General features: G+C 37.7%; 1 protein-coding gene across 1 annotated transcript in view; it reads left to right on the forward strand.

The window, feature by feature from the left end:
• Positions 1-14,843, forward strand: part of RBMS3 (RNA binding motif single stranded interacting protein 3) — a gene marked incomplete at its 5' end in the record, with an annotated part of 521,563 nt that overhangs the window by 235,403 nt on the left and 271,317 nt on the right. Inside the window, one exon of the mRNA XM_082723921.1 lies at positions 11,667-11,824. Within this exon, the coding sequence (XP_082580047.1) occupies positions 11,667-11,824 (158 nt within the window). The remainder of the gene's footprint in view (positions 1-11,666; positions 11,825-14,843) is intronic.

Below are 14,843 nucleotides of genomic sequence, written 5' to 3' on the forward strand. Positions count from 1 at the left end.
GTATCTTCTGAATAATAGCATTTATTTTATATTCTAAATACTCCCAAGGAAGTCTGAATAATATTGCAGCTTCTTTGGTGTAATAGCTTTGGTGGGCTAATTGACTTGAACAGTGGAATTGCTCCTTAAAAAAAAAAAAAAGCTGTACAATTTTGATTAATGAACCCAGTAATAAATCATTAATCTTTTTAGCTCATAAATGATGGGAACATTGTTCTGTCTCCCCCAACCCCGACCATGATATAGTTCTAGATTCTCTTGCTGATAATCAAGTAACCACATTTTAAGGATCTAATCATCAGTTGAATATGCCTACCTCTACATAATTTAATGTAGTGTCTAGTAAGTTTGCACCTGTGAAGAATGAAGAGGGACAGATTCTAAATAGCAATAATTGTTCTTTTGTAAACATGATTTACATTTAGTTAGTAACTGTCCTCCTGCAGTGTCCTAAATTTCTTTATTTTTTAATTTAATAATTATAGAAAAAGTAATGAGTTTCCCCTACGTACCTGGCACTGTACTAAATTTTTAGTGGAATGTGTCATTAAATTATCACAAGAATCCTCTGAGGTCTTTCATATTATTATTTTCATTGTACAGTTCAGGAAATTGTCTGAGAAATATCAATTACTAGTTCCTGTCATGGAACTAGTTCAAGTCAGAGGCACTATGTCACTCTGCCCACAGATTATTTCTACCCAGTTCTCTGGAGGTTTGTGAGTGAAGTTATTTTTGTTGAGATAAATATATGTGGTGTGTGAATGTGTGTGTATATTTCTTACATTTCAAGATTTTTCATGTTTACCATATAAGTGAGACACCATCTAGAAATAATTTAGAAAGACAACTGTCTAATACCATTTTGAGGAAATTAGGATTTTAAGTTATAAGCTATAAGAGTACAGGAGGCAGATGTTTACATTTTTGGGTAGACTAATGTGTTAGTTAATGAGAAATAGCTTTTTATTATTGAAATTTAGATGTAAGCTATTTGCGGGGCTGCACTCTCTTAAGGCAGGCAAGGATCATGGCCTCTCATGTCTGCATCCTCGGGATTTAGCTCAGTCACTGGCATATACTAGAAGATCAAATGTTTAATGAGTGAGTGAGTGAGTGAACAGTCAGTAGCAGTGATGTCAAAAATAATAATGGATATTTTTATCCATTATTGGATAATAAATATCATCCAATAATTTTTTTTTAAAGTATGTATTAGTGGATAATCCATTTAATAACACTCCCGGAGTCAGGATAAGTGAATCAACAAAGTAACTTGGAGACAAAGTGAGTGCTGTGACCCTCAGTGTCTCCAGTTCTCCAGGTGAGCTGGTCCACTGGGCAATAGGTCTCTTGTAGATAGAACTGAGCAGAAAATTGAGATCTCTTCATTCCATTTTCATTGATCTTCTAGGCAGTGTTGGTAAATCGCTTAATTCATTGTTGAGCCATGTTTAGACTTACTCTTTCACACTGATGAGTTTTAAGAAAATTCTGCTGAACAGCTGGACCAAAGAAAAGCTGGCAATGATGATGGAAGTTACTCTTTTTGAAGGCAAAGTGGTTTTATTTCATTTGAATGCCTTCGACCCACTGTTGTGCCTCCTCTTTCTTACCAAGGTCGTAAGATTAACATAAGGAATGGAAGCAAGATAGCAGCACCTTCTCCCCACATTGTCTTTCCCCACACTCCCCCATTTCTGCATTGATAAATCGGTTTTTGCTGTGAAATACACACATACATATCTTTTCTCCCAACTGATGATGTTAAGGATCATAGGCCGCCAAATGTTCAGGCTTTCTTTGGAAAAGACTGGGATTAAATAAGCCTAGGATATGCCATCCTTCACTTTGACAAGATTTAAATGTATACCTGAATTGGCTAAAAAAAAAAAGAAGAAGAAGAAGAAGAGGAAGAAGTACCCATGTAGAGCTGACAGCTTCCTCTTCCTCTACAATATGTGAATGGTGCATGGTTTTACGAAGCCAGTTTTCTGCAAAATTGACACTGGGTAATTTAAAAATAAAAATAGATTCCAACAAAACAGCAGCACCACAGCAACGTTTTGTATACACTTTCTGTGTATTAAACACTTTTAAAAAAAATTTAACCTTGTGTAATAAAGGTAAGAAGGAAACTAGCCAGTTAATTAGTTTTTCCTTAGTAACCTGCCAGCAAGTCCTAACTTTGGGTCTTCTCTTGCTTACTCATTTCCTCAGTATGACTAAGTGATTTCCATTCTTAGTCAAAAAGGTAAATTGAGCTACTAAATCGGTTTACACATTGAATACCGGTAGGAATCCATTCAAAGTGGCTCCTTCCCCTTGGTCTTTCAGAGAAAGGTGTGAGCCAGCCATTAAATACATTGCTTTTAAATTGAAATCTCATGCTTCTGTTCAAATAGATTGGGATTTGATTTCAAGCTGGTTTTTCTTTTTTATTTATTTATTTGTTTATTTTTAATGATTTTTAAAATTTTTTTATTTTTTATAAACATATAATATATTTTTATCCCCAGGGGTATAGGTCTGTGAATCGCCAGGTTTACACACTTCACAGCACTCACCATAGCACATACCCTCCCCAATGTCCATAACCCCCCACCCCCCTTCTCCCAACCCCCTCCCCCCAGCAACCCTCAGTTTGTTTTGTGAGATTAAGAGTACTTGTGGTTTGTCTCCCTCCCAATCCCATCTTGTTTCATTTATTCTTCTCCTACCCACTTAAGCCCCCATGTTGCATCTCCACTTCCTCATATCAGAGAGATCTTTCTCCGATTGACTTACTTCACTAAGCATGATACCCTCTAGTTCCATCTACGTAATCGCAAATGGCAAGATTTCATTTCTTTTGATGGCTTCATAGTATTCCGTTGTGTATATATACCACATCTTCTTTATCCATTCATCTGTTGATGGACATCTAGGTTCTTTCCATTGTTTGGCTATTGTAGACATCGCTGCTATAAACATTCGGGTGCACGTGCCCCTTCGGATTACTACGTTTGTATCTTTAGGGTAAAGACCTAGTAGTGCAATTGCTGGGTCATAGGGTAGTTCTATTTTCAACATTTTGAGGAACCTCCATGCTGTTTTCCAGAGTTGTTGCACCAGTCGAGCTGGTTTTTCTAGTAGCTGTATGATGTTGGGCAGTTGCATAGCTTCTTAAAACCTCAGCTTTCTCACATGTAAAATGGAGACATTAGCCATACCTACCCCAAGTACTGCTTCAAGGAATAAAACCATAATGGAGTGAAATAAATTTAAAGCACGGTGCTTGGCACATGTAAGCTTAAAATTAATATTAGATAATATTGTACCTTAAAATAGTAAGACTATGAACCCTATCTGACAGTGAATAAATTATATGACAGTAATGTTAATCCCTTATAGCAATGGATAAAAAATGTTAGTATCAGCGTTGTTTATCAGAAATTCATATTTGACAGGGTGTCCTTATTTTATCAGGCTTCCCTAATTTTCTGAGACACAGTGTTAGCCACATGAGCTCTGTTGCACAATTCTAAGAGGTACCACTTTTGTTGTGCTCTGGGGATGTCTTCTACATAGACTACAATGAGAATGGTCACCTTGAGCAGAACTCTACAACTCTAGCATCTTTATATATCTGAGCTACATCTGTGTGTATACTGCACATGCGTGTGAGCCTCTGCAAATTTCTAAGCCGACATATCCCAGGCAGAAGATATAAAATGGTCTGCACTGCTCTCTAATTATATGTGTTGTGGTGGATATTCTAGAAGAAATTAATGGCGATACTCACACCATTTCTGTACTTCCAGTTGTTTGAAAGAGGACCATAGTCATGATCAACAAGTCAGGTGACAGCTTTCTACCCCAAAGTTCATGAGAGGCCAATAAAATAGACATCCTTGGAGAGCCCCTTCCGAGAGGCAGGTTAGATTCTGAGAAAATGTGGAGTGATTTGTTTACAATATTGAGTAGTTCTCTATAGTTTGGTTTCCTGTTCTCATTTTTTATCTGTCAGGACCCAGAGTACAAAACCATACATATTTGTGACGTAGTAACATATTACAATAAAACTATAGAGAGATCTCAATATTGTAAAATGTTAATTTAGCATTTTCTCACAGGAGAAACCATCACGTCAGGGCTGATAACGGGCGATACTGAGCTCGAGTTCATGAGGTGCATGTGGAGGGAGAAGTCAAGGAAAGCCAGGAATCCAATCTGGCCACCTGTTCCAGGACCACAGGTAATTCAAATACAGTCATAAAGACTCAAGAGGCTCATTGAATCATTCATTGCTCACCTCAACTCCGAGGCTGCTTGATTGATCTAGAAATAAAAGCCTTAAAGAATTGTGCAAATTACCAGTGGTGCAGGTTGTCCTAAGCACTGGGCAGGGTTTCACAGGCTTCTGCCAAGTTTTTTACCCAGAATCAAACCCTCCAATTGAACTTGAGGATGTGAACTCCTATTGCCAGTGCCTAAATAATAATCTAAAATAATTAAATGCTTCTTTAAAAATATGTGTTCCTTATAGAAATTGTTCTTCTTGGTGCCTTGGGAAGAAAAACTGGTATGTATCACCCCCTTACTTCCTCAACATGTGAAACAAGGGGAAGAGAAATCACCCTTTTTCTTTTTGGAGAGGGAGAAGATTAAAAACACAGGGCAGCCCCCTTTACCACTTACCAAACCCTACAGAGGATGAGTTTCTCAGGCAGGACTTGGGGGTGTAAGCCTCCTTCTTGGCAGTCCTTCTTTACCTTTTTCTTGGCTCTTTAATCATGATTCTAGAGCATGTATCTTATGGAAAGGCAGTGCCTCTCTCTTTCCCCAGTCAAAGGCCATGGCTCTGTGGCTAAGGAATGCAGATGTCCCAGTGTGAAGATGAGAACTGACCATGTGCTGTATGTTTTCATAGCAATACGGATTTGGCAAAATTAACACATGGTATGAGTTAGAGTCCTCCAGAATAATAGAACCAATAGGAGATATTTATTTATTTATTTATTTATTTATTATTGGAATCTGCCCACATGATTATGGGGGCTGACAGGCCCCAAGATCCGCAGTCATCAAGCTGGAGAGCTAATGGTATAGTTCCAGTGTTCTGGGCACCAAGCTTGAGATCCAGGAAGAATAGAAGTGTCAATTTGAGCCTGAAGGCAGAGGGGGAGAAAAAAGAAAAGCAAACACACACACATATGCACACACACTTAGATATACAGATATATCTATATAAATACAATGTCTGTATATACTTCTGTATATACTGTATATACACTTCTGTATATACAGTATGTACCCTATATACTGTACATACTAAATCCTGTATATACTAAGTATATATTGTATATACTAAATATTTCTGTGTATAGATATATCTATATATCTATATCTATTTCAGCTTGAAGACTAGCTTAAAGTCTGATCTCTTAACTCAGGAGATCAGTCTTTCTGTTTTTACATCAGTCTTTCAGGTCTTTACAACTGAGTGGATGAGACCCTTCCACATTAGCAGGGCAATCTCCTTTACTCAGTCAACAGATTCAAATCTTATACTCACCAAGAAAACACCCTCCCAGATACATCCAGAACAACATGACCAACCCCCTGTGCTCCACGTGGCAGAGTGTGGTTGGCACAGAAAATATCCATCAGACACATGGATGGTACTGAAGCAAATAAGGCCACAACTAGAGACTCCCTCCCATGACTTACCTAGAGGGGCCATAACACGGACAGCCATGCACCGAACATGCTGAGAGTATTACCAGAACAGGGAAGAAAACTTTATACCGAGACAGTGGTAAACTAGCTCCAAATGCTCTGATGCCTCCTGGCCAGTTGTTCACATGGGAGGCTCTGGCTCCTTGCTTCCATTTTCAGGGTGAGAGAAGACAGTTTTTATTACTATTAACTTTTAAATTGCTACAACATTTAAAATGGACTATTCCATTAAAAAACAATTGCTCCTTTGTCTCCCCATTGATTTTCCTTTTTACAGGTGAGGCCCACTGAATTGCTATATTTATCAGCAATCCCCAGAGTTGGTGTAGTGTAAGAGAAAGGGGACCAGATGGAGAGCCAAAAAGTATCACTTAGGGTGTTGTTTATTTGCCTACCGGCCATGTGACCTTGGCAACCCTTTCAAGAGACCAGAACCAGTTTTCTTATTTGCAGAGTGGAGGTAATAACTCTTGCCTTCCCTACCTCATAGGGTTATTATAAAAGGCCACCTGAGATAAAATGATGCCGCAGCATTTGGAATACTGTAAAACTCTGCTCTGTGTCAGGTAATAATAATATTATCTTCCGTCTATATGAACATCCCACTCAATGTGTTTTTAAAACATTATAGTCACATGTTTGCTTTAGAATTATTTCACACGTCCTTGGGATATTTCTGGATGTTTTGTCACCCCTACTTCAGATAATTCATCTTGAGACAGTTTTGACGCAGTTCAAAAATGAATAAATTGGTTACACACAATTTTGTGATTAAAAAAAGGACTTGATAGTATATAAAGTAAGGAAAAACTGATAACCATAAAGTGTTGTATTATGATGAGAAAAATAGGAATATAGTCCCCTAAAACAGTGTTACATAAAGTTTGGTTCACCCAATGGTACTCCTTGCACTGAAATAAATAACAGAAATTGAACGTAAGCATTTAAAACTTTATATAGCCATTTCACATCAACATAATATTTATTCTAAACATAATTTTGTTCTGTCAAATGTAATAATAAAAAATGCAGCTTTATTGTATTGTATTTTACAAATACTGGTGCATGACAGATTGAAAATAAAAATGGTCTCCCCCCAGGTATAGTTTGATAAACATTGTTCTAAAGTCTCTAACACTAATAACTACTTCTAAATATTTAAATGTAGTTTTGGCAAGACTATTACCGAATCAAGTTTTGAAGTCTTCCACTAACTACCTTTTTCAGAATTATGTATCTATAATGGCCATAATGCATACTCAGAAATGCATACTCACAGTCCAGACTCTGTTGGTTTGCAAGCTCCTCTGGAACTTCTCAGGTATAATCTGAAACTGGCGGCAGTGCTCAGAGAGCAGCAAACAATGGAAGAAAGAGGCTGGCCACTCCAGGTGGGTAGGTGACAGGTTTAAGGCGTAAAAGCAGCAGGCTTGTCTTAGGCAGCAGGGAAATGAGTAGATCTCTGTACCGGCTTGCCAAATCTTAACAGTTTCTATAGACTTAACTGGGTTCAGCCTTGTATACCTTGCAGGTAGTCTCATCACCACATCACTATATCAAGGTTGGGTCCTTGCAACGGTCTGGGGGAGTGGGGAAGGCAAGGGAAGCCCACATTCCAAGGACAGGGGAGGAAGTGAGGAGCCTCCAGTTGCCCAGGTGTAGCTAATGGATCAACCAATGATCCCTTCTTCTCTTCCCTGTGACCTTCCCCAACAAAAGTAACCTTTGATCTAGATGCAAGCAACCCTTATTGTCCTCCATTGGTATTCATTCGCTTAACCTACCTTGAAATGCTCTGAAACTCAAATTGTCTTAAACTGTTAAAAAGAAATGAGTGCCCTATTTTGGCAATTTGCATATACAAAAAAAATCTAAGAAAATGGAAGACATTTCAGAAAAAAAAAATTATTTACATATTCTTGAGTGAAATGACAGGTCTCTGCTTTCATTAATAATGGAGAGGATACTTTACTGTTTCACAATCTTATAACAAAATTAAATAATAGATCAAGAAATCCCTGTAGGAAAAGATAAAGAAACAGACCAATTATTGGGAAGTTCCTTATGGTGACCTGGTCGATCCAATGTAGTACATGTATGAATTGTAGTCACATACTTTTACAAATGAGTATACAGTGCAGAGTATTCATTCAATGAGTGTGTAAAATGCTGACCAAGGCTAGGACCTTTTTTTTCTTGTTTTCTTTTTTAATAAACTTAACTCGGTAGCTAAAGTTAATTGATGAATAAGCAAAACTGAATAAAACAAGAATTCAGAGGTTTTTATTGTCATCTGCATTAATACTCCTTTGAACTACAGCCTTCTGTCTGCTATTATTATTTCTTAAGAGAAAAGACAGTGTTGTGAATTGGTAAGAACATAGAACCATGTAAAAAAGACATGAGTTCTATTTCAAGCCCATGAACTTGAGCAAGCCAGACTACTCCTTTAACTTTTTTTTTCCCCCCATTCATTAAATGATCAGATTGAAGAAGATATCTCCTAAAGTCCATTCTGGAGCTAAGTCATTTGAAAATTTAAGTTAGAAAAGTTTTCTGGAGTTTGTTTTAGATTGTAATTCTCACATGAGAATTTTTTTCTGAAACATTAAAAAGAGAGTGTCCTTTGGTTCGTAGTGCCAAAGCATCTTTTGAAAGTGGCCATCAATTTACATAAACCTGATACCTAGATAACATTAAAAGTAAAAATATGAATGTATAATTGTATAAAAATAAATGTATATATTCTTTTAAAGTTCATTCTGTGTCATGTCAACACATATATTCAAGACTAGTACCACATTTCAAAGGACAGAATTACTCAATAAATAACATTTCCCAACGCTATACATTTTCTGTGAATATAAATTAAGGAATCACACCATCCAGTACTATCATGTGTCTGCGAATACTGATTAAGGAGTCAGCCTTGTTGTTTGAATTTGAATTCAGAAAACAGCTTACTGGCCATTCCCTTATGTTCTAAGTCCTGTGTGTTGATCACACATCATTTTGAGAAGCTGCAATTAATTCTACACTTGGAAAATTTGGAAACAGATTTGAATGAGGATAAACTAATTCTTCGCTACCTAGATAAAATGACAAGATCTGTACAGTATGCTGGGATAGTGGGTTGGCTGGTTGTGGTTAGTTAGCCCGATCGAGGACAAAGAGGTGTAGAATGCAGGACAAATTCCTGCCATTCAGAGGACTGCCATCTGTTGCAGCTCTTCTCTGAGAAGTTCAGGGTTAATGCAAGAACTCCTAATCTGTGAGACGTGTATCTCTCATGGAACTTAAGTAGATCTAGGTGTGTAGGATCCAGAAATTGGATCATAAGAAGATGATTCTTTTCCTAATTCTGTCTCAATTCTGATTCTTCCCAGAAAAGGGGGGAAAAAAAAAACCCAAAACCCTCCATCTGGTGCTAGCTAGTTTCTCACACCTCTCTTAATTACGAATCTCGTTTGTTACTGAGAAATTTCAGCCACGAGAGTCAATGCCTTTTGCAAACAAACAGTATCTAGCTATAATTTAATAACACTGATTTGTTGTTTCCTGTTCTTACAATAACCTATCTAAGCCAAGTAATACCAGCTATTTAGTTTGGTAGCAACATAGAGTTACTTTTAGTATATGTGCTGCCAAAGCAAGCACATAGAGTTACTTTTTAAGCGAACTTAGTTAAGGCCAAAAGTATGTTGATTTAAAGGAAGCTTTTCAGCAAATAAAAAGTTATGTGTGGCTGGCAAAAATTTCTCAGGAGATATGCAGGTGACTGAAGCTTGGGAAACATTGGGCTAGTGAAAAACACACTGAACTTGAAGATAGGAAACTTGGTCACCAAATCTATTTCCAGTCCTGTCATTAATTATCAGATTGTCCTTAGGCAAGATGATGCATCTTCATGACTCTATTTCCTCATTATGCAATGATGATATTGTTATTTGCCAAGCTACCTTTGGAGTGATGTAAAAATAAAAATTAAATGATGGGTAGTGAAATCGTATGAATGGTACCTCAGTGGTGTAATGCATTAAATGTCTGACTCTTGGTTTTGGCTCAGGTCCTGGTCTCAGGGCCCTGAGATCGAGCCCCATCTTCGGCTTGTGCTCAGCATGCCTTAATATGCCTTAAATTCTCTCTCTCTTTCCCACGGCCCCTCCCACTCATGCTCTCTCTTTCTTTCCCTAAAATTAATAGAAAATTTTTTAACAGTTGTATGTATATAAGATTCTTTATTATGTATCTGAAACACGACTTTTTCTTTCCTTTTTTCTTCCCATTATCTCAGTTCAAAAAAAAAAAAAACCCAAAAACATGATCATGACCATTTAGGAAAGGATAATAGATAATATTATCTCTTTTTTCACTCTAGGAGCATGACATTTTTTTTAGTAGGGTGCATGTGCATGTGTGTGTGTGTTGAGAGAAAGGGGGGAGAGAGACTGACTACGGTTATACAGTTTCTACATTTACACTATTCCTAAATACTAAAAGTGTGTTGTCTTTTCCTGATTGATTATATGCTTATTTTTGCCATTCTTCCATGGTGATAAAAAAGCTCAAAAACTAAATTGTTAAAAATTTTCACCTAATAATATATCTTATTAATCTCTAAGCTTAATAAAAATATTATGACCTATTTGAATATTTAGAATTGTTAAAAACAATAGCTTCAGGCCAAAATTGTCTTTTGTCTTGAAATAATATTTGGAATCTTCCTTGTATTTTTTTCACTGTGCCTAAAACCTTGACTTTTCTACAGAATATGATATCTTTTTACAAAAGATGTTTCACTGTTACATAATGTCATTTCCTATAGACTTCAGAATTTTTTTCCAATCTAATCTTGCTTATCCTTGAAGCTAAGTTTGTTGTTTTTGTTAAAATATAAAGGTCTAGTTAAATATATGATATATTTTGATCTTAATGGCCAACATATCAGGTTTGTGGCTGTTTTATCTTGATACATATATTCAACAAAGTCCCAATACTAATCTATTGTGTGATAGAGACAGTATTTGTGGACACAGAGATAATGCTAACAATTGTTTGGGTTCCCATTCTATTAAGGAAATGTACTTAACACTATTGCTTTTGGATCAGAAAATGATAGACATCATAATTTCATTCAAACATTAATATGTATGGTGTAGGATAGCAATTCCCAAACTTGTGCAGTCATTAGAGTCACCTGGAGGGCTTGTCAAAACACAGATTGCTTGTTCCATCCTCAGTTCCTGATTCTGTGCTTCTGGGGTAAAGCCGCAGAATTTGCATTTTTAGCAAGTCCCACAGTGATGATGAGGCTGATGTGGCTCCCCTCTTCCCCCAATCTTTTTGTCTAATGAAAGGTGGTAGAGCAGGACAGTGAAGCTGTGGACTTAGGTGATATCCCACAGACTTTGGTGATAGCCCCAGAGTTGAGCCCTGGCTTTGATACTTATGAACTCTGTAATGTGGACAAGTTAAGGATCAATTTTGTCTTCTGTAAAATGGTAACAGTTATATTTATTGGGAATATTGAATAAAATAATGCATATTGACTGTATGGAATAATGCTTAGCCTTGTAACGAACTTCCACTAAATGCAACATTTGTAATTGGTGGTGATGGTAATTGGAGTTTTGAGAGTAGAAGCAGTAGTTAGTGGTAGTAGAAAAGAATACACATTTCCTTTGTTCCTTGCAATAAAAGTTTATATTTCTTTCCTAAAGAGGCGGGGCAGAAAGCTTGCTTTTCATTTATGACATTATTTCTATGAGAAACACTCCAGCAAGAAGGGAATTCATTGAAAAGAAGTAGTGCCCTTATTAAAAGAATGTTCAAGAGTGTATTGGAGATGGGAATCTATGTTGCAGTTCAAGCACAGTTTTATCCATTCGTGCAGTAGGTGTTTTAGTATTCAGAACCTAATGTATTTGTTTCTTTCCTTCTCTTAGCAACAAGAGCAAGACCCAACAAACCTATACATCTCAAATCTCCCCATTTCCATGGATGAGCAGGAACTTGAGAATATGCTGAAACCCTTTGGACACGTCATTTCCACAAGAATACTAAGAGATGCTAATGGAGTCAGCAGAGGTGTTGGCTTTGCCAGGTAAAACATTTACTACATACCTGTGTTACTTTTCTTTCCTCCTTATTCTCTTTTAATTCCATTCCTTTTTAGAACCAGGGCCCAAAGCAATGGAACATTTCGCCCTCTCCCTGCCAAGAAGAAGCTTTTTAAATCAACTCTGTATCTTTGTCTCAATCAAAGAATTCCAATTATAAATATGTTGTTCTTGCTAAAATCCATACCTAGAATGGTTATATATGTCTCGGGTCTTAATGGTATGCATGCCCAGTTCCCAATTCTCTCTTTGCCTGTAGATTAGCAAAATCAAATGCTGCCAATTTCTGCTATTGGTTATAAATGCCCAGTACCCCAACGCTAAAGAGCCCATGCAGTGAACAAAGCATCCAAATGTTTTTGCAGTGATTTCCAAAGAATGAGATGATAGAATTTCTCAGTCAAAAAAAGGAAGAGAAGAAAGATTTTGAGAAACAGAAATTACTGGGAAGTCCAAAGGAACTCAGAAATATAAGGGGGGGGGGAGGTTAGGAGGGCACTTGCATTTAAGAGGCTCTGGCTGTGTGGTTTTGATATTTTACGCAGAACAGAAAAAAGCAAATTGCACTTTTTTCATTGTCAGAAAAGGAAAAGTAGTTTTCATCTTAACTTTAAGGGATGTTTACAAAAGAAGATCTCAGCCAGGAAGGGAGTTAAAAATGGTGGTCCCTGCTGTGCTTTCATGAAAAACAAAGCAAAAGAAACCACAGAGAAAAAGAAACTGCTGAACAACAAAGAATGAGAGTAAAAGCCGTGTCTCCACGGCTTGGCGTGTTTATGTGTCTCCAGCTGACTTAACATGGATGAGTGAGTGAATGGATGCCCGTGTCATCGGGAAGTCAGCCCTTTGCTGACAGGTGTGTCCATCTATAATCAATTCTGCCATCACCTGGAAACCATTCCAAACCAATATATATTAACCCACTTTGAAAGATAACATTTTGTAAGGACACCTGGGTGGCTTATTCGGCTAGGCATCTGACTCTTACTTTGGCCTGGGTCATGATCTCAGGGTCTTGAGACTGGGCCCCATGTCCAGCTGGAGCCTGCTTGGGATTCTCCCTCTCCCTCTGCCCCTCCTGGGCTCAGTTTCTCTCTATCTTTCTAAATCAATCAGTCAGTCAATACTGGTATCTACCTTAACTTCCTGTAACTCATGGACCATGTCTTAAAATTTATATTCCCCCCATTTCCTGGTAGACTGGCAGACATATACAAGATGCATGCTGATTTGAAGAGAAATAAGCAGAATGAAGAAACTCTCCTGAACCTGACGTATGCTTGAGGCATTTACTTTTTCAGATCACTGGTAACTGCTCATTTACGTGGTCAAGGCAGAGCTAATCATATCAGCCAGGGCTCTGAAATTTGCCAATGTCATCATTGTTGGATAGTATCTAAGCTGCTGGGAGAGGGCTGGTCAGTGTGGGAGTTCACTGAAATGAACAACACACATCCTTCTGGTCCTTCTCTCACTTCTTGACCCCCACCCCAAAACTCTCTCTAACATATTAGTCTCTCCTTCATTTGTACTCCCACTGAGAAATGAACATATTTCAACTTTATCAAGACAAAACATTTTCTAAGATCTATGATGATCTTTCTTTATTTGCTTTTTCAGGCAAAGGGCTTTTGATACAGATATGGTAATTTGCTAGGGCTGCTGTAACAGAATACAACAGACTGGGTGGATTAAATGACAAAAATTTATTTTCTCAGAGTTCTAGAAGCTGGAAGTCCAAGATGATGGTGTTAGTAGGTTTGGTTTCCTCTGAGGCTTCTCTCCTTGTCTTGTAGATGACATTGTTTTCCCTGTATCTTCACATGGTCTTCCCTCTCTGTCTCTGTCTTACTCTCTAACTTCTAAAAGGCTATAAGTCTTGGAGCACCTGGCTTGCTCAGTCAGAAGAGTATGTGACTCTTGATCTCAGGATCATGAGTTCAAGCCCTACATTAGCTATAGAGATTATTTAAATAAATAAACTTAAATTAAAAAAAGAATTGGAGGACATCAGGGGCACTGGGGTTACTCAGTCAGTTTAGCATCTGCCTTCAGCTCAGGTCATGATCCCAGGGTCCTGGAACTGATTCTCTATGTTATCAGGCTCCCTGCTCAGCAGAGAGTTTTCTTCACACTCTCCCTCTACCTCACCCCACCGTCCTGTTCTCTCTCCCACACATGCTCCATCTCCCTCAAAGAAATAAATAAACAATCTTAAAAAAAAATTTAAAGGACATCAGTCAGATTGGTTGAGGACCCACCCATATTAGGCCCTATCTCCATATACAGTCACATTATGAAGTACTGGAGGCTAGGACTTCAACATAGGAATTTGTTGTGGTAGAGACACAATTCAGCTTATGACACAGAAATCGGGCTATTCAGTTCCCTTAATTCTGTCTTCCCTATACACTTTCAGTTTGCTTAAAATGAAGAATATTCTTCTTGGTGCAGAACCAAGTAATGCACATTGTAAGAGACAACACTATAATCATCATATATGATGTTATGAAAGAGTAAATCCTATAGTGCTTTTTTTTTCCTTTAAGAACTGAGGAAGAGTGGGGATTTTAAATTATTATTTTATGTCTGCTCTGAATGCGGCCTCCCTCTTTTAGTGCATTTTGCATATGGAAACTATCAATGATTCTTTAAAGTAAAATCGGGGGCGCCTGAGTGGCTCAGTCAGTTAAGCGTCTGCCTTCGGTTCAGGTCATGATCCCAGGGTCCTAGTATCTAGCCCCACATTGGGCTCCCTGCTCAGTGGGGAGTCTCCTTCTCCCTCTCCTTCTGCTCCTCCCCCTGCTTGTGCTCTCTCTCACTATCTCTGTTTCCCTTAAATAAATAGTCTTTAAAAAAATAAAAGATTAAAAAAAATACAAATCTGATCATGTCAGGGACCTGTTTATATCTCTCAATATGGTCCAAATGATTGGATTTACCAACCTGGACAACATTATCCCTGACATCATTATCCCTGACACCATTCACCTTCAGGGCCTT

Source organism: Mustela nivalis (genome assembly GCF_964662115.1).
Source record: "Mustela nivalis genome assembly, chromosome: 1".
Lineage (NCBI taxonomy): Eukaryota > Metazoa > Chordata > Mammalia > Carnivora > Mustelidae > Mustela > Mustela nivalis.